This window comes from Callorhinus ursinus, unplaced genomic scaffold (assembly GCF_003265705.2).
Source record: "Callorhinus ursinus isolate GAN/ISIS: 27379988/994484 unplaced genomic scaffold, GSC_fseal_2.0 scaffold23, whole genome shotgun sequence".
NCBI lineage: Eukaryota > Metazoa > Chordata > Mammalia > Carnivora > Otariidae > Callorhinus > Callorhinus ursinus.
In genome coordinates, this window is record NW_027397085.1 from 2,558,087 (window position 1) to 2,578,682 (window position 20,596).

General features: G+C 48.7%; 1 protein-coding gene across 1 annotated transcript; it reads left to right on the forward strand.

The window, feature by feature from the left end:
* Positions 1-12,312: 12,312 nt before the first annotated feature.
* On the forward strand, positions 12,313-20,336 carry OTP (orthopedia homeobox). Its single transcript, XM_025892612.2, has 3 exons — positions 12,313-12,443; positions 13,734-14,143; positions 19,806-20,336. Exons 1-3 carry the CDS (start codon positions 12,407-12,409, stop codon positions 20,334-20,336), a joined length of 978 nt encoding a protein of 325 aa, XP_025748397.1. The 5' UTR covers positions 12,313-12,406.
* Positions 20,337-20,596: the final 260 nt, after the last annotated feature.

The window sequence follows — 20,596 nt, forward strand, 5'->3', positions numbered from 1 at the left end:
CTACATGACATATGTTCATTCTCTTATCTTGACAAGTATGTCTTCATAACACCCTGGAAGTTCAGATTGAAATTTATAATTTTGGGAGTCCTAGCCCCAGGCTCTGGGCTTTCCCCTTTTCCTCTTCCTACCTCCCAGCTGCATCCAGGGCTGCAACAGGCCTTCCCTATATGCACGTGGTCAGCCTAGCCTTTTTGTCCAAGCTCCAAAGACGTCCCAATACAAACAGCTGCCCCTCAGGCCTAGAGGTATGTATACTGGAGGGGGACTGACATGGGAAGAAGCCCACACAAGTCCTAGAAGCAGGGGCAGGATGTTGGGCAAGGAATTCTGGAGCTCCAGGAGGGTGTCGCGGGGGGAGAACAGGCTCCGAGGGGGCTATAGCCGGTCCAAATGGGGCCATCTAAAGCCAGGGACCAAGGCAGGGAATACCTTATTGCTCAAATATAGGGTGACACCATAGGTAGTCTTTGAACAATTAAGGGTAAAACCAGCACCCTTTGTGCGGAAACAAGCTGGGGACCAAGAATGAGGGCTGTGGCCCAGGGGCCGAAGCTGGGCTAAACCTCTGGGAAAAGAGTGACGAAGTGTTGGTAGATATCTTGGACTTTTTAACCGGGGGATTTTTACACGTTTCTTATATTCTCTGTGTTTATTTCTTCTTTGTTTCCTTGGCATTGACAGTCAACTCTGAAAACTCCATTCGGTCTTGGCTAAGGAAATCCAGGGAGAGGGTTGAATCTTTGCTCGAGCCAGAATATTTAAGAGGGCAACACACCTGGGGGGACAGCAGAAACTCAAGTGAGAGAACCCAAAAAAGAAGGTAAAATTTGTGGTTCAACCCCTCCCCCTCCACATACCCTCCTAAAAATTTTCTTTCCAGAGCCAACTTTGGAAGTTCTTTCCAAGTAAGAGAAGGAAACCTTTAGTGCGACAAAACTGTGCGAGACTCCCGGTGCCTGCTCCCTCTCTCAGTAACAGAACCCCTACTGTCACCTGGAACATGACTGCCCAGTACAAAGACACTGGTCCCCATCCTTCCTTGTAGCTAACTGTGATCTTTTTGACCAAGTTCTAGTCAATGGGATTGCGTGGAAGTCCTGTGGACAACTTCTGGCTTGTTCCTTTAAAGCAAGAAGGGCCCTCTCCTCTTCCCCGTCTTCCGCTCTGCTGGCTAGAATCCAAGCCATCCTGAACAACACGGACAAGGGGGACGCTCTAGTCGCTGCTGAATTCTCATCCCAACAAATACAGTACTTCGACCACCTCTCAGAGGGAATGATTTTCACGAGTTTGATTTCCCCCGTATAAAGAACTTCCTTTTATTTGCCTTGAAGATTGTGAGTTGTCTCCTAATCCACGTTTACTTTCTTGTAACTGTCCGGAACTGTATGTCTTTCAGCACATGTCTTTCTAGGTTGAAATCCTCCAAGTTTTAGTCTGACCTCATGGAGAATGCCTCCGCATTTCCTCAAATTCAGTGACTTCAGTTTTATTCTCTGCTTTCAGTTAAATGATACCATAGGCTATTGTCTTCAGGCCGGTAACCTAGCCTGGAACCTACAAATGTTTATTGAATTAAATTAAGCTGAGTTGAACTTCAAAGAGCAGTTTCTCTTTAAAGAGAGCATGAACTAAGTTCAAGTTTCCAGACTTCATAGCCCCGGCTTTCAGGTTCCATCCCAAGTAGACAACATGAAGCTATGCAAGAAATGCAGTAACCTTTGCACGAACATTTGCAGGAACGCTCTTCCTCTTCTGTCCCCATCTCACCTCCATTTCTTGGCCAGTTCCCATGTACCCTTCCTGTCTCAGCTTACACATCACTTCCCAGACCCCAAGACCAAGTTGGTTTCTCCTCTGATATTATCTCATGGCTTATGGTACTTGGTTTTTATTATGATTATACACACTCATGTTTGTATTCACTTCTCTGCAGTCTTCCTTCATCAACTTTAAAGGCATGATATTCCCATTATATCCACAGGTCTCAGCCCAATGCTTGGCTCATAGCCAATGCTCAATAACAATTTGGCAAATGAATGAGTGAATGAATGGTCAATGAATAGATGAGCAATGAATACCATTGTTCTTGACGCTTCTCTCATCCCTATGCCTAGAAGCAAATCCTAGGCTCTCCCTAAGAAATATTTCTAGATTCCAACCACTTATCACTTCTTCCACTGACCTCATCATTTCTCCCTTGGATTATTGCTTCAGGCTCCTAAGTGGCCTCTGTGTTTCCGTTTCCCTTCTCCTCTCCCCCAACACACACCAATCTTGCAGTACAAATGTGAGGAAGTCCTAAGTGAGGGCCCCGTTGAAGATAGCAGTTTAGTCCCGTCTAAAGCAGGAAAGCCATGGAGAGTCCTTTCTTGTGTTTTAACTAGTTCAGATAAACAGTACAGTTCCCAGTCTCCACTGAAGTAGGTATGGCCGTATGACAAATTGTGGTCACTGCCCCGTGAGAAAAAGTGATAGATGCATTTTTGAGCCATGCCCTTAAAAGAGGCCGGGGCGGGGGGCAGGGGTGGAGCAGGGGGCGGGACGGTGAGCCCTCCTCTTCATCTCCCTTCCCTGCTGCCTCAAGCTCACAGGCAACTGCAGGAGCTGGAGCAGACATCTCAGACCACAAGACAGAAACCAAATGTTGAGGAAGGCACAACAACAATAAAGAAGCCTGGGTTCCTAACCTTTCGGAGCTGCTATCAGCCGTGGAATGTCAGAGAGAATAAAATTCCATGTTTTCGAAGCTACTTCAATTTGGGGTCTCTGTTACAGCAGCCTAATGTGTATCCTAATACCTACTCCCCTTCCTGTTGCAGTCCCCTCGTGGGAAATAAAACAAAGATTATGGCAGGAAAATGGATATGGAAAAGTCAATACCGCTCCTGATGGGTGATGTGGAAGACCTCATGAAAATTAAGGGAGAGGCGGAGAATAAATCCTTGTCTTAAAGCAGCCAGGAAAGAACGATGTCCTGCCTCAAAGGATTCCCTGGTTCCGTATGTTAGCGTCTTGGGAAAGCTTGGGAGGGTGACGAAGGCAGGTCTACCACTTGGTTTCAGTCCCTAATGTGAAAAGTTCCTTTGGGGAGTGAATAAGAGAATTAGCTTAAGCTCTGGATTTTGGGGCTCTAGTGGGCTTAAAAAGACTTTTAATCACCCTTCACTCCCTATGGTCCCGGGTTGTGAATTTTAATCACAGTCACTTGCATCTCCACCAGGGCAAGGTGTGAGTATTTATGATGCACCATGGTGTGAGGCCGCTGCCCTCCCCAGCCAGACGGCCTGCTGCCCAGGGCCTGCATTTGGGTGACACCTGCCCACCAACAAAGTAGGTTTCCTGAGAAGTCTCTGCAATGTGGAAAAATTTTATATAGATTTGGACTAATATCAACCTGTATTTGGGTCAGATGGAAGATATGAATTTGTTACAAATTTGTTAGCCTGGGGGTGCCTGGGTGGCTCAGTTGGATAAGCAGCTGCCTTCAGCTCAGGTCAGGATCCCAGGGTCCTGGGATCGAGACCCGCATTGGGCTCCCTGCTCTGTGGGGAGTCTGCTTCTGCCTCCTTCTCTCTCTTCTCCTTATGTTCTCTCTCTCTCTCTCTCTCTCTCTCTCTCTTAAATAAATAAATAAATAAATAAAATCCTAAAAAAAGAGAAACCTTTAAAACAAAAACCAAAAAAAAAAAAAAAAAAACAACACCCCAAACAAATTTGTTAGACTACATGCCTCTTCTCACCAGTTGTTTTCTTGGAACTTACTGGTTGACAATTTATTTTTGATTTTTGACTTACCGCTTCCCTAGATGCAGATTTATTGATAGAAGTCCTCTGGAGATTTACATGATTTCTTCTCTGAAAGTCTTAATCACAAATATTAAAGGCTCATCTAGATACTACTCTTTCATCAGCTGGGGCTTGTGGGGGGGCCCCCAGACCCCTGAAGTTGTTTGCAAATACATGCATTTTGGGGGGAGGAGGGACACAGCTTTCATCAGGTTCTCAAAGGGATCTGTGACACCCCAAGGGGACAAAAACTTTTAAGTGCAAGGGCTTCTACCAGAGCTAGTAATTTGGGATAGCAGTGATTTACCTCCAAATGGTCCTCTCCCAAGCCTCCTACTGCCACCAGAAAGATGTGGAAATCACTCTGCCAGGCAACTTGCCTCTCCTTGAATTCCTCTTTTTAAAATGGGAGCATTCTATGGAGGATATTTACATTAGGGCCTAACACCAAAGGAAGGTGGTTTGTCAAATTACTTTCTTCCTTAGGATCCCAGCTTCCTGGGTGGGGAGGGTGGGAGGCTCAGAGGACGTAAGATAGACTGACCTACTTCCCAGGTTTTCCTGTTTCTCAAAGGGTGCAATGCCTAGTGGCCACAGGCCACCCATGGCTGAATAATTTAATGCAGGGCACGCTGAACTCTAAGCTACACTAGGCCAAGGATCTGCCCCTCTGTTCATCTCTCCCTCACCGGGGCCCAGCTCAACGTGTAGCACATAGTAAATGCTCGGTAAGTATTGGTTGGATGAATAAAGGAAAGTGTATCAGCTACCTCCTTGTCACGTTGTATGGATAAGCTGCGTTTCCTTGTCCAATTCAGAATGGTCCCAAATGATAAAACTGAATCAAGGAGAGGGTTAACAATCGAATTAGAAATAAAGACGGAGGCATCACCACGTCTGGATAATGGGAAGGTGCATGTGTACACACTTTGATGTAAAGAAGGAATTTATAGGCTCTCCTCAGCCTCACAAACCTGAAACGTCAGAGCTACCCATTTAGGAAATCTTTGGAATAATTTATTTAAGACTTTTTTCCTATGAGGTGGTTAGAACAGAGTTGTTGCCTTGTCAGAACTTTAATAAAGTTTGGGAAATGACATGGCGGGAATGAGAACCCCCAAGGCCGTTCCAGGCCAGGTCGCTACGGCGGTGTGAAGACGCAGCGTCTGCCGCGTGCTGATGCCTCCCGCCGCGCTGCACTCCTTGCGTCTGAGCACCTGTTTGTTGTGACTCGCTCTTTCCCGGTCGAACTCACACGCCTCCCCCCCCCCCAAGAGGACTTCCACCTGCGCCCAGAGATTCCCAGGCCTGCGCCTCAGCTGCCGCTCGGGGCAGGGGTTCCTCGCTCCGACCTGCTCCTGAGTCGGCCGGTGTCCTCGAAGTTTGTGCAAACCCGGATCCGCATGCGGAGCGGACGCGCGCGGCCGGGGAGCAGCCGGTCGCCCCCACACCCCGTGTGGCCGCCCGGGTCCGCCCCGCCGGTCCCGACCGCGCCGCCCGCCGGAGGGAGGAGGCCGCGCGGCTGGCGCTGCGCCCCCTGGGGGCCGGGCGGGACCGGCCCGGGCGCCCCTCGGGGACCGGCGGGACGGCGCGACGGCGTGAAGGCTCGGCGGCGGCCACTTCGGGCGGGCGGGCCGGGCTTGCAGAGGAGTTAGGCTATTTTGTAACTGCACCATCCACCCAAGCCTCATTACCACCTCTTAATGAGACCCCTTTACTCCGTGACGTGCAACCGCTCCATCTCATTAAGGAAATCGCTCTTCAATGCTGATTATTTTATTTGCAGCCATAATTATATTTCTTTCGGCTAAATCACGGTTTAATCGAGCCCACATGGAGGGCAGCAGCACTAATTACGGCGGGGGATGCGGCGGCGGCGGCGGCGGGCGCGGGCCGGCTGGGTTGGGGGGCGGTAGGGGGTGCCCGGGCGGCGGGCGCGGCCTGGGGGCCTGCGGGCGGGGAGGGGCGCGGGCGGGGGGCGGGGGCCTGGGCTCAAACACAACAACTTATTACTTCTAATTCCCCAACTGTCACCAAATCACCTGCACGAAACAAGAATCTAATTTGTTAAGCTGGCATGTCTGCAGATGGAAGATCGATCTTCTCTGTAGATTTCTCTAATTGAGTGAATATAGACGCCCGGAATTAGCCGGACTTGGGCTGCGGGGAGGGGACAAGGGAAGGGGTGTAGAGAGAAAAGAAAGGGTGGGAGGAAGGGAGAAGAAAGCAGAGAGGAAGGAGAATAGAGAAAAGGGGAGAAAGAAAGAGAAATGGGGAGAAAAAGGAAATAAAGAGGGCACGAAGGACGGAGGCAAAGAGAGAGAGCGGAAAGAGAATGAGAGGAAGTGAGAAGATGAAAAGGCAGAAAAGAGAGAGAAAAGAGAAAGGAGGAAGAGAGAATAAAGGGAAGAGAAAAAAAGGAGTGAGGAAAGAGGAAAAAGGAAGAGCGAAGGCAGAATGATAACGAAAGAAGGAAAAGACAGGGAAAGAGAAAATTCTATTTGAGGAAGGCTCATTACCTTTAGAATTATATCTCCCTCCCCTACTCCACCCCCAAAGTGTAAAGTAGCCGGAGAAACCCAGCCTGGTGTCAGTCGTAAGCTGGGACTAACTGCATAGGAAAAGGAAAAGGGAAAGGTTGGGACCGGGAAGCCCGGCCGGGAGCGAGGGGGGAGGGGCGGACGCCGGCGGCTCCAAGAAATGGCTTACAGAATTACATTTGTTTTTCTTGTGATTTTATTAAAAGTCACTCCTCATCTCCAGAATGCGTGAAAATATCTACTTTCCACTCAGATACACCGCATTAACTTGTTGGAGGCGAATTTGTTTGTTTGTCTATTTTATTTATTTGCTAGATAAGATTGATGCAGTCTTATTAGCGCTATATCTAGTTATAGAAAGAGATAAGGATGAGATGTTTTTCTTTTTATTCCAATTACTAGCCTTGTCACCTAACTGAATAACTGATACATGATTATTTATCCTGAGTAAATAGAAATCAGAAAAGCAGCGAACTTAACACATACAAATAAAATCTCTATGTCGCTTATTGTATTCCGTGTGGCTAATTGGGGCCATTAAAATTACAGGGCTAAAGGCAAAAAAAGGAGGAGATACGGAATCAGGGGGCAGGTTCTGATCCGTCATTGTTTTGTGTAGAGCTTTCTGCGTTGAGGGCTGCTGATGTTAATTGTCAGAAGGCAAGGAGGGGGGGGGAAAGCAAGGCACAGGCCCCAGCGCCCACGAAGAGTCACGCAGGTGGGCTTCATGGTTATAGTTTGCAAACTCGAATGTATGGGAAACTGTTCATTGCAGGAGAAAAAAAATATTATGTGGTGCTCCTGTATCGCCACAGGCTTCCAGGAAGGGTAGGAAACCAGACCCTTTCCGGGCGAGTTTTCCGCTGCTCCGTCGCTCCCGGCATATGCCCGAGGTTCGGGTGAGCAGGCAGTGGACACACGCTGCTCACACAAGCGCTCGCAGAAGTACATGCGTCACGAACACGCAGCCCCCGCTCCCAGCGCTTAAAAAAAGCCTGGAGTGTGGGGCCTTGGCTTTTAGTTCACAGGCTGGGGAGCCCGGGTCCTGTTTGCAAAGAGTTTTTGCGGACCTGGGCTCCCGCAGCGACATCCAAGGGACAGCCCTGGCTGAGAGCTGCCCAGAGTCTCCGCGCTCCCGGCCTAGGGAGACCTGGAGCAGGCAAGTTTGGGGTTGGCCCCAAGCCAGGTTGGCTAGGGGTTAGAGGCCCTCACTTTGCGCCCGAGAGCCCCCGCCGGAAGGCGAGCCGAGGGGGCTTTCGCAGTGGCCAGGCAGGAGGACTCAGACAAAGCCTCTTTGGCTGTGGTCTCTTTTGCGGGGAACCTCAAGAGAGTTCTTTTATGCAGGGAAGTGTGGAAGTGCCTGTCACCCTTTCCCAGAGACTTGGCTGCCCTCCCAGATCTCCTTCCTTCTACTCCTCCACCCTCAAATCGAGTCCCTTCAAACGAGCCATGCATCAAGCAGTCCCAAACTCTAGCGTGGCCCGATGTGGACCACTGACCCCTGTCCCCGACGGGGGCGGGGCGATGAGATTTGGGGCTGGGGGAGCTTCCATTCTGGCACCTGGGGTAAGATATAGGAGAAAGTGGTCACCTTTGTTTCAGACACAGTGGACTTGAGAGCTTTCTGTTTCTTTTTTTCTCGAGTATTTGCCCCCCACCCTTTATTCTTTTTGAAGTTCTAAGGTAGGCCTGAGGAACGCGAACTGATTTGCCACTGCGTTTGGGTTATTGCTTAGCTGGAAAAGTAAACAGGATTGTTCAAGTCACTTGATTTGTTTTCTGTAAGCAAATAATACCCAAAAGCATGGCTGTAATTTACCACGAATTAAAATTGATTCTTTTCATCAGGCAAGAAAATAGGAAAATGTGAGATCGTTAATTATTGAGGGAGGCGCTCCTCATTAAAGGGAACAATGTTACAATTCAGCATTTAATAGCAGGAATGTGAATAATAACGCGCCATATTTCAGCCCACTGTCTGCAAAGAAAAGAGAGCAGTTTACAAACAACCCAAGCAGCCGAAAGTTACATTTAATAAACACCCGAGGTTTCTGTAAGTGGAATAAACAATCAGGAAGCTGGGCACGCGACCCAATTCTTCAGGAGCACCTACTATAAATTTTTATGCTTTCTGTCTGTCTCTACAAAAGATTCACAATGAGCACAGAAATACAATTAGAGAGAAAATCAGAATTACAAACCTAATTAGCATAAATCCATCATTAGGGCACTTGCTGCCAGGATCTCCCACCCCAGTCACCTCCCCATCCGACTATACTGTATTTCTAAATCTTTCTCTGGACCAGGATGGCAAAGCAGGAGGAGAGACACCATTTGGTAGTCGCTGTGCTTGTAGTTTACATAATCAGCCATCAAGGTTTTGATTTAATATACATAAATATATCCCAGAAAGCCCATTCTCTCAAAACTGCAAAGTTCTCAGGCTCGGTCTGGACGCTCGGCTGGTCGGGAGCAGGAGCGGGTTCCCTGGCCTTTAAATGCTCTTTGTGCTTCGTTAAAGAGGAGAAGGGGAAAAGAGGAGAAAGAAAAAAAAAAATGATTTCCCTGTGCATCGCCCCTTGGCAGGCTCTTGTACAAAATTCAATCTCTATTTTTTATGAGAAGTAAACTGTCTAAATAAATTTTATTAGGGGCAACCAATATATTTTCTGGTAGTTCCCTTTGTTCCACTTCTACGTGTGTGTAACAATCTAAAACCTATTTATTGAGGAAAAATCACTGGATCCGTCATAGAAAATCCTTTTACTTTGCTTTGAAGTGATTTCTGAAGGCATTCTTGTCATTCCGAAGATTTGGGGGCCATTGCGCTAAAGCCTTGCCTTGTTAGGGACTTCAGTTCCCATGATCATGTGGGAAATGCCTTAAATTATCAATAGCAATGGGCCTGACCGGCACTTTCCCGGCTGCCCCAGGAACGTGGGAAGATGACGGGGAATAAAACTGGTAAATACATCTCAGGCGCTGCCCAGGTGGATTCAGACATTGGCCAGAACGAGCTGCCGAGAGGGAACCGGGCGCGGGGACGAGCATTTTACATCCAGACGATTGTCATTTTCCTCGCCACGCCTGCTGGCAGCCGGCTCCTGACATCCGGCCCGAGCTCCAGCTTGCACGCTCCCCACCTCGACGCCCCCACACCACCCCCGTCACCCCTCCCACTCTCAGATTTCCCTTTCTTTCTTTTTTTTTCCTTTCTTTTATCCACCCCCCCCCCAAGATGCTTATGCTCTGAAGTCTTGGAAGAAATGATTTAGTTTGTTTATACTGCTATAAAAATCAAGACCAATAGAAAAGTCATAAAATGAAGCGGGCTATCAGTCACGCCGCAACATTGTTATTCAGTGGTTACTAACAGAGATGGATAATGCTTTGATTTCGTCCCATTGTTATTACTTTGATGTGTCTTCACATTAACTATTACACATTTATTTATCGACCTGAAAGATACAACAAAACAGAATATACGAGCGAGTGCGTGTGGGAGGACGCTGCACGGCCTGCGGCTGTTCTGGGAGCGGCTGTGGGAGGAGGACAAGAGCGTCTGTGTGCACACGAGAGTGGACTCGGGGCCCCGCGCCCTTCTTCTCTCCCCACGTCGCGGCCTCTCCTCCCTCCCTCCAGACGCGGTGCACGGCCAAGGCAAAACGGGCCTCCACGGACTTGCCTGTTTGGAGGAGCAGGGTCAGCTCCCAGGCCCCCTCTCTCTTGCTCTGACACTTCTGCCCACCTCTGCCCCTGCGTTCCGGTCTTGGACCCCCTGCAAGTCCCTCCCAGGTGGACACAACCCCCTGCGAATCCCCGGGAACGTGCAGCCAGGTGCGCACTTGCGAGCCACGTCCAGGGCGCACGCCGCCCCGCCCTAGGCAGCCGTCTGGCCTCTCGCTGCGAGACTTGGGGTTTTGTTTGGGGAAGGGGAAGGTTTTACAGGAGGGACTGTATTTGATTTAGGTTAGGTGCTGCATCTTGCTCCTTTCAACCAAGCCTTTCTCGAAAGGACATTGGGCGTCTGCGGAACACCCTGGTGGCTTCCGAGCGTGCCGCTGCCACCCGGGCTCCGCCGAGCTGCTGCCCGCGTTCCCGGCGCCCCAGCCCCACACAGGCCGTGCTGGCAATAGTTGCGGCGGCGGCTGAAGCTCGGCCAGGCTCAGAGCTTCCGGGGAAGCGGTCTCCGCAGCTTGGGAGGAACCGTTGTGGCTGATGCCCGGCATTCACGCGTGTGTGCATGTGTGTGCGCGCGCACGTGTGTGTGCATGGGAGGAGGGGAGCAGGCTGCAGGAGAGAAGGAGGAGGAAGCAAAACTGCCCCAGAGTTCGCCTTGCTGCCTCCTTTGTCTCCTTGTTCGGTCCCTGTCACACATACAGCTAAGGACACACACACACACACACACACACACACACACACACACCCATTCCTCTCGCATCTGCTCTCAGGCAGCATTTCCAATGTTTTGTGTAAGTCAATTGGACGGCGAACAAAAAAAGCCATTTGCTCGGTATTATTTAAAACAGACTTCATAGGACCACCCTTTTGTGGAAGCTTTATTTGCATTAAATGAATAATCTTAATTGCATCACTCTCGAATTAAAAATCAATGTTAATCAAGATGAGAGTGGTAAATATCAGTTTTCATTGTGCCTGGGTAGAGGGCATTCTTCTTGTGTTGCAAATAAAAATACAAGTCAAATAACTTTAAAAGGGCATTATGTTCTGCTACAAATACAATTGAAACGGATTGTTTAGGAGCAGATCAGAAATGGTACAGAATTTTGCACTTAATTTCCTCAGTTATCATTTACAATAAGAACCTCTGGGCTTGACAGCCAAGTCTAAACAGTAGTAAATTAGTACAAATTTATACTGATTTTACTCTAATAATCGTAATAAAAGCTTATAGATTTGGCACTAATTACATAAATGCCTAATGATCTTGAAAATTACTCTGGTTAGAAATATATTACTAATCTAAACTTTGTTGTTGGCTGGCTCTGAAAAATCAGAACATTAGAGATGGTTCGCTTCACTCGTGCAAAGCACTTTAAATTGTTCAAGTAGTTTAACATATTCAAGAAGAAAATAAAGAGCATTTAACTTTATTTACAGCCATAAGTGGAATTGGGAACCGAGCTGAACTTAGAAACTTTGACCAAAAGAGCAGGATGTGGGCCAGGATGCAAGCGTGGTGGGCCGGGCAGAGGATCGGGAGCCCGGCGGGAAGGGTACAGAGGGCGCGAAACGACACTCTACGCGGGACCCTGAAGCTGACTGCGGGCCCTGAGTCGACTTCTTTTTTCCTCTCTAGGCCTGCTGAGGGGGTGGTACTCTTCAGGCCCGGGGTCCCAGTCGGGGCATCTGTACCCTCGGCTCAGGCCTGCTAGGCGGCGGCGAAGTCTAGGCGCAGTCTAGAGGCCGCGCTGGGCCCTGGTTGTGCTGCGTATTGGCAGGCCCGAGCCCGCAGCAGGTCAGTGTTGCCCAGAGCGCGCGGGCGGGAGCGACTCTCGGGTCACGCGGGGGTCAAGCCCTGTTCTGTCTTTTGCACTGCCTCGGGCCCGGGAAGATCCTAGTCGTCGGCGACTGAGCTGCACCTGGGAGGGACGAGGGGCAAGGAAAAGGAAAGGTGTGACTGGAGAAAATCGCGGGGAAGAACCAACGGAGGCCGGGCTGCGAAGCCCGGGGCGAGGCCGAGGCGGCCTCCGCTGCTTTAGCGGCTGCTCGCGGCTGGAGCTGCCAGGGCTGCCGCCACCGCCTCCTCCGGGCGGGCGCGGGCGGGCGGGCGGAGTGGGGGACTCTCCCGGCGCTGACATTTGCAGGCTGCCCTCCTGATTGGTCCCCTCGCCGAGCTGCTCACGGGTTCATTCAACTGTTAAGCACCTCCCCGTCTCTCTAAAGGACATTATAATGCAAGAGGCCCCCTTTTTAACCACAAACCGAATTTTCTTTCATTTAGGTGATCTATATATATCTATATCGTATAGCTTATAGCTTATATCTATTTTAAATAACTTAAAGCCGCTAAAATTTGGGGGGGAACAGCTTTCGCCCTGGAGCGGTGCGCGATGCTGTCTCACGCCGACCTCCTGGACGCCAGGCTAGGTGAGTGCGCGCCTCTCGCCCGGGCAGCCAGGAGAAGCCGGGGCAGGAAATTGTCAATTTGTTCCTTATTTTACCTTAATGCGCCCTAAATGGACTAATTTCTTTAAAAGTAATTGTGCTGCATTAAAGTTTAATTTGATTTAACATCGTCTTTAAAAAAAAATCTATGGAATATGTAGATCCGAAAAAGGACTAGGGAAATGTTACTTTTTGTTTTTCATTTTTTCCCCCTTCCTCCCTCTCCCTTATTATTATTAATTTTTTTTGAATGGCGATCTATCCTGAGATAATTTGTTAGGTGTTTTTCTCTCTCTCTTTTCCCCTCCTGTTTGCTTTGATTTGCGATTTTTTCTTCTCTTTTTTCCTCTCTCTCTCCCCACTACCTCCTTCTCTACCCCTCATTTAAGTATGGTTGAACTTGTAAAAATCTGGCATAAACGAGAAGCCGCTGCAATCGAGGCGGATTTTCTAAGTGTGTTGAGAAAGGAGAAAAGCCAAATTCATCCCCACAGGCATCCCCGCCTGCAAGGGACTCGGCATTGCCAATGTCTGAGAGGAACGCGCCTTTTATTTCTCCGGAAAGAAAAGTTGAATTCTCTAAAGTTTGATTCACAGTTCTCCGTATAGAGTTTACTTGAGTTTCCTTAAGGCGGTCTGGGTTGCTGGGGCTCTGGGTTTCCGGTTTGGGAGTCTTTGGTGATGGATGTGACTCCATTTTCCACTTTCTCTGATTCGAGGGAGAGGCGGAGCTGATTTGGGTTGATTTCAGAGGGAGGAAGGCTTGGAGAGAATTACTCATCTTCCAAAAGTGAGAGGGAATCGGCTGAGGGCCGGAGGTATACGTTCGCTAAGCTGCCTAAGCGCAGGTGGGGCAGCAACCAAGGAATCGCTTAATTTTCTTTCTTTCTTTTCTCCCCCCTCCCCACCCCGCCCCGGTCCGAGGATATGCTTTCGCGTTCCTGGGGCTTCTGGGGTACGGTTCCTGAAAGGGACTCGGAGGCACGTTTCTTTGCCGGGACTGGGAGTGTTTCATTGCGGGAGATACGAAAGCATGTGCGGGGTACGACGGGAGCCTGGCTGCCAAGAGAGGGGAAAGGGCCGGGAGATGGTATTCCAACCTGGCCGTCCAAATTCTGGGGAACCCGGCTGAGCATCCCGGGAGTCTCCCCCGCAGGGCGAACGTGGGCGCAGAGGGAATCGAGGATGGGGCTGAAGGCGGACCGCGCCGTGAGGACAGTCCCTCCTGGCATCGCCAGGAAAGTAGTGACCGCGATCCCCTTGCCTCCTCAGGTATGAAAGATGCCGCCGAGCTTCTGGGCCACCGGGAGGCGGTGAAGTGTAGGCTGGGCGTGGGGGGCTCCGACCCTGGGGGCCATCCGGGGGACCTAGCGCCCAACTCCGACCCAGTCGAGGGAGCCACGTTGCTGCCCGGGGAGGACATCACTACAGTGGGCTCTACGCCGGCCTCGCTGGCGGTGAGCGCAAAGGACCCGGACAAACAGCCGGGGCCCCAAGGCGGCCCGAACCCCAGCCAAGCCGGCCAGCAGCAGGGCCAACAGAAGCAGAAGCGCCACCGGACGCGCTTCACGCCCGCGCAGCTCAACGAGTTGGAGAGGAGCTTCGCGAAGACTCACTACCCCGACATCTTTATGCGCGAGGAGCTGGCGCTGCGTATCGGGCTGACAGAGTCGCGAGTGCAGGTACGCCGGGCTTGGGCGCGGGGGCAGCAGACGAGGAGGGGCGGGAGGATTTGGGCAAAAGTGGGGTCTTTTCCTTGCCGGGATCCTGGGCTTGCGCTGCGGCTGCCTGTGAGTTCCATGGACAAGCAGGGCCCCCATCTCCCACCAGTATAGCCACATTCCCACAGAAATGCCTCAAAAGCGAAGCTGGCGTTGTTCGACTGTTAGGTGGTCTCATTCGTCTTGACTGAGAAGGGAAGCTCCGCATCTCCCGGCCTCCGCACCTCCCAGCCTCTGCGTCTCCCTGGCGGCTAAGCTGAGCGCGCACCTCCACTCCAGCTCGAGTTATTGACAAGTATTTCATTACCCCCTAATGAGTTTGTGGAAGGCGTCTGGATAAATGGGGGAATGCAACAATTATACGGAAAACTTGAAAAGGCGGAAAATAAGACATAATGGCACCTTAACAAAAAATCCACACCTGGGGTTCACAGAGTAGCTTTATATCTCCCTCCCGCCGCTCTCAGGCAAAATACCCCTAGCTTTCGTGTTTGCAAGGGTTTTAAATTTTGATGGTCTACCAGTGCGCTGGGGGCGGCTGAAGAGATCCCCTACAGTCTGGGAGCCCTGGTTTTCCCCTAAGGAAACAGGGGAGGGGAGATGAAGGCTTTCCGTTGTAGATATCGTATCTGAAGAAAGGACATTTAGGGCGGGAATGATTGACAGGTAGTAGACGAAATCATTACTGACCCCTTGTTCTCGTCCAAACACCCTCCAAGTTGTAAATTATATATAACTTATAAAATCACACCTATAACTTTTCCGAAAATTGGGGAATAGAAATATAAGCCCAGCGAATCTCAGATTTTTTTTCGCTTTTTAAAAGAATGAAAACAATATATCAGGTATTTTATGGACAAGTGCTGCAGGTGAAATTCCAAGGCGCGCAGTTAGTCTTGAGCTATCCAGGGTTCTGAAAACCTTCCTCTCCTGTTTCGGTCGTGGTATTTTCTCTCCGTCATGCTGGGTGTCAACTGTAGCTCTAGGTGCTTTAACAAATTAGGTTTAAAGATCTCAGTTCCTTTACATTTGATCTAAGAAGTAAGAGACAAGGGTGTCCATAATCACAGGGTTGAATATTTCTGTCTTTGTGCGACATTTTAAAGACAGTTTTACCTGGAAAAATAGCATAGGCTTCTGTTCTAGTCAGCAAATGAATATCATCATTGGGGACTTAAAGCGGTCAGAGTAATACAGAAATAATCAAGGTATAATATAGATTAACATTTTAACTCTATATAAGTCTGGGTGGTTTAATTAGGGAACTTTGGAAGCCCTGAACCATGGGCCATTGAAATTAAATACCCAGAGTGTTAATTGCATTGTGCAGATATGTACTATTCATGCTTTTAAAAAAAATTTTACCTACCTCCTCTTTTTAAATCTGAAGTTGAATCCAAACCTTAACAGAAATATACGATTTCAATACTTCCATTACTGCTAACGATAATACTGGCTTGTTAAAATCTTGTAGGTTCAAAGTTCATAAATTTGCTTTTTGTCCCTCAAGAGAAATACTACCTAGTATTTTTTGTTTTAAAGAGTAAAATGCTGTTGCTTAACCTAGACATAGTGGTAATTAGCTTAAATTAAAATAGAACTTAGAATCACAAATAAAATATAATTGGACAACTGACTTTATGAAAAAAGAAAATGAGGTCTATTAAACTTTATTAGGTCTTCCAAAGGTTAATGGCAGTGATTCTTTTAATAGAAAAAGTTGTAAATGAAATAAAATACAAACTATGTAATAGAAAGTTATTTTCAAAAAGTACACAAAAGAATAATCAAGAAGAAAAAGACAAAGTACTTTAATTGTTCAAGCATAATGTTCAACAAAAGATAATAGCTTGAGGCTGCTGATAGGAACAATTTAATAGAATGGCAATTTCAATATTTTTAAAAATAATGTTTCATAGTTTAAAAAGTAATCAGATCAACATAACCTTCTTAATTAACACTTCAGAATGATTAACATTATGTAATGTAATGCAAAAATAATTTATGGAAAATGTATTTACTTCACAATTCACTGTACCATTGCTCCTTGACCAAATTCAAATTAAATAGTAATTGGTTTATGTTCTTATATGATGAGTCCTTCATAGTTTTCTTTATAGTTAACAGATTGCCACACATTCTTTTCAGTATGTGGGCCACTGCACTGATTAAAAATGATCTAAACATTTAATTTATTACAGTTGTACGTTTTTAAAGATGCTTTTTAATTCTAGACTAACTGATCCAACATACTTGTTTTTATCTATATCTGGTATATATCATACTTTTAAGTATTTATTAAAGCACCTCTACTTACATGGAGGCCAATTCCATGTCTGATATTGCTCCCTTTTTCTGGCTAGTGTAATAAAACCATTCCTTTTATAGCATGCCATTATTAGAAACCAATTTCAGAATTATTTATAACCTGGAATGGCTTATTAAGCAGCAATGCGAGAATCATGCAAATTATGCGATCAAATGCAATATAATAAGCATAATCATTAGTCTCTAGCACGGATTAATTAACTTTCAATATTTTATTTACATAAAAACCAAATCAGTGAAATAACTTCTGCACAGTCAGGCTTGCCTTTCAATATTTTATATGAACAAAAATAATGTGCTGTAATTCCATTGACCGTGTCCCCCAGAATGGCCCTGTCACCTGCCACATCTTAATAGGGGGACAAGCTGAGAGTATTTTCTAGTTTTCTAATGGAATGAGAAATTGCATTTTCTTCCTCTCCCAGCACTATTAAAGTGTAATGAATTCGGCCCAGAGTTCACGGCTGGCTGATCGAAATGAACCTGAGATCTCGGCTTTAATACAGCTCCCCAGATTTCCTCCCAAATCTTCACATTAATCATTTGCTGGATTCCAATGAGATCTTCATAAAGCGTTTGCTTCGAGGGGGGAAAAAAGTAATATTCTCTCTTTCTCCCTCTCTTTCTCTATTTCTGAGCCATTTATAGTTGGGGAATTAAACGGGCTATATATTTTAAAATACATTTACAGTATGTCTATATTACTGTAACAGCAGATATCATGAAAGTGGATTTTTAAATTCCAACCTCCATTAGATTCTCACTGTTGTATTAAGCATTTTCTGAGAAGAGCTGCATTTCAGACTGAGTACAAAGTTGGCCCTTGGCTGCGGTTAATATATTTTCTGGAGTTGTCATCTGTGCATTCTCAAAATCTCCCTTAGGTTTTGCTTGCATTTTAATCTGTCATGCTCTAGTTTTCAAGTGGAAACGTTCACATTTTAAAAACATATGCATCATAGCTTGGAACGGAGGTGCTCAGACCCCATGCAGATTTTTTTCCCCAACGCCAGTAAGCCATGAAACATAAAAAATTTTGTAGCCATCATTTGACTACTAACCCTCAAACATAATTGAGCACGATTTTTCGATTATTCCTATAATATTTAGTTCTTTAACAGCTGTTCTTTTCCACCTGTGCCTGAGGTTCAGAAACCTTTCTAGCAGGTGTGTTTTCCACTGAAATTCTAGGGGGCAATCCCGCCCCCCCTTCTTTCTTTCTGCTGCTTCTCTTCCCACCCCCCCACAGATGTCCGCCACCCTCCTCCCCCACTGCCCGTTCCAAACATTCAAACATTTCGGGATTCACTGACACTTTGCAGGATGTTAGGAACCAGTCTTTATAGATACCTTTCAAAATATATCCGGGTGTGGAATGTGAGATGGGACCACTTGGATATAGACACCTTCCCTGTCCAGGGCTTCACCCAGTCCACTTCCCCTCATTCCAGCCTTGGATGGGGAATGCAAAGTGACCTGTGGCCGCAGGTCTCCTCGCCGTGCTTTCCTTGGCTCCTGCGGGTTACTCTCCACTCGAGGCCACTTAACAGCTCAATTCGTAGCCGGCGGCATTGATCCCAGTTACTATCAAGGGCCCCACAGCCTCATTAATCCGTCGTGCCACCAACTCAAGGGGCTTTAGCAAGTAAGGGACCCGGCATCTTTATATATCCGGAACTTGGGGTTGGCAGAAACATGGCAAATGAGGCAGAAACCAGAGAAAGATAATAGGGTGGGCAATGGCACGAGTAGGGTAGCAGTGCCAGGCCCGACCCAAAGGCGGGCAATAATTCTAGATTGCAATGCCGTTCACACTGTTAAGCGTAGAGAGTCTCCACCTGCACGGGTGTAACACGCCTCTGTGAATAGCTGGCTCACTGACAACGGGTCAGGTACGTCCATACTCAGGATCCTTTATCTTGCAGAATAAACACTAAATATTAGCTTGGATTAACGGATGAATAACATTTTGATCATGAATATGGTCAAATTGCGTTTGCCAATGCTAAGAGGAAACTCCCATCAGTACCTGAGCGGTGTCTCGCATCATTTATATTTGTGCACAGTAAACCTCCAACTGACTAGATGTTAAAATGCAAGCCTGCCAAGTAGGCATGTTGCATATTATTATTATCATTTTTAAATATCAAATTCGAATATAGCGAGACAGGAGGCTACGTTGGTCAGGCAGCTTACTTGACATCTTTCAGAAGAAACTTTACTTCCCCTGTGGTAGTGAATATGACATGAATAGTCAAATTTGTCTGGTAAGTTCAGAAATTCAGGGTTACTGTGAATAAAGAACGAATAGGTTTATTTTTATTTGGAGTATATTTTATCAAACACATCTTTAAAAAGATATGTGGCTATTCGGTCTACGCAAAATTAAATTTGATTCATTGCTAGTGTGAGCTTTAAACTTGACCTTTAATCTGTAGTCAGAAAATTTGCTTTCAGTTCATAGATGAAACGGATGAAACGGGGTGGGGGAGGGGACTTGAGGAATCGGAGGTCTTGTAGTCTCGGGTCCTCAGTTAAGTTCCTGAAAATAGACTGGCAGGCCCCAGCGCTCAGGGTTCTGGCAGCAGGTTCCAGCGTATCTGCACAGCTCAGATAAAAGGGGCTCCTAGAGGGGTTTGAGAATGAGGCAAGAAGACTTGTGGCAGTAGCACCAGTCGCTACGAATCACAAGTCACGGTGGCGACCCAAACAACACCGCGGCTCAGTGCCGCTCGCTTTCCCACACGGATCACTATATTAACCTCTCCGCTCTGTCATCCGTGGCGTCAGGGGTTTTCCTTTGTCTTTCGATTTTGAAACTGGCTATGTCATCCACAACCTTTCATCAATTTCCAAATTTCCAGCGTTTCTGAAAATTCTATACCCCATCAGTGTTATAAGGCACGCTATTAAGCCACATGGGTACACATGTTTATCTTCATTTGTACACCTGTGGGTCCAATTTTGACACATGCCTGCCTGCAGACTTGTGCATCTAAGCTGTGCACAGAATGTGCCAGCGTGCAGGGGCGTGGTGAACACTGCACGCGGTTGGTATGTTTGCGCCGAGTGTACGCTCCGGGGCACTACCACGCAGGACCCCGGAAGTTGGCGCAAGGGTTGTCTCCAGCTGACGTAGAATCGCGGTCTCTAGCTGGCCGTGGGGCGCGTTGGGTCGAAGGCCCTTGTTCCACCCCGGGCAGTGCCTGACGCAGGTTTCTCAGGCTCCAGCCTCCGCCCCTCCTGGCCGGCGCGCTTGCTAATAGCGCTCTGTCTCCCGCCCCGCCCGCTCCAGGTCTGGTTCCAGAACCGGCGCGCTAAGTGGAAGAAGCGCAAGAAGACCACCAACGTGTTCCGCGCGCCGGGCACGCTGCTGCCCACGCCAGGCCTGCCTCAGTTTCCGTCAGCCGCCGCCGCAGCCGCCGCCGCCATGGGCGACAGCCTGTGCTCTTTCCACGCCAACGACACCCGCTGGGCGGCGGCCGCCATGCCGGGCGTGTCACAGCTACCGCTGCCGCCGGCTCTGGGCAGGCAGCAAGCCATGGCGCAGTCGCTGTCCCAGTGCAGCCTGGCGGCCGGGCCGCCGCCCAACTCCATGGGCCTGTCCAACAGCCTGGCGGGCTCCAACGGCGCGGGGCTGCAGTCGCATCTTTACCAGCCCGCCTTCCCCGGCATGGTGCCCGCCTCCCTCCCCGGCCCCAGCAACGTCTCCGGCTCGCCCCAGCTCTGCAGCTCCCCGGACAGCAGCGACGTGTGGCGGGGCACGAGCATCGCTTCCCTCCGCCGCAAGGCGCTAGAGCACACAGTCTCCATGAGCTTCACTTAATGCAGCCGCGCCCAGCCCGCTCCGCCCCCGGCGCCGCCCCCAGGGCCGCCCTGAGGTCCTTCGGCGCGCGCCCGGGCCCCCGCTCCCTGCCCGGGCCCCTGTCCCCGCGCCCTGCCCCGGCGCCCTGCCCCATCCCCTCCCGGCCTCCGCCACTTCTCGTTTTGTTCTCTCCTCTCTCGTTCGCTCTCTCGGGCTCACCCCAAGCCCCAGCGCGCGAGGCCTCCCCTCCGCCTGATTTCGCTGGCCCCGGTCCCCTCGCC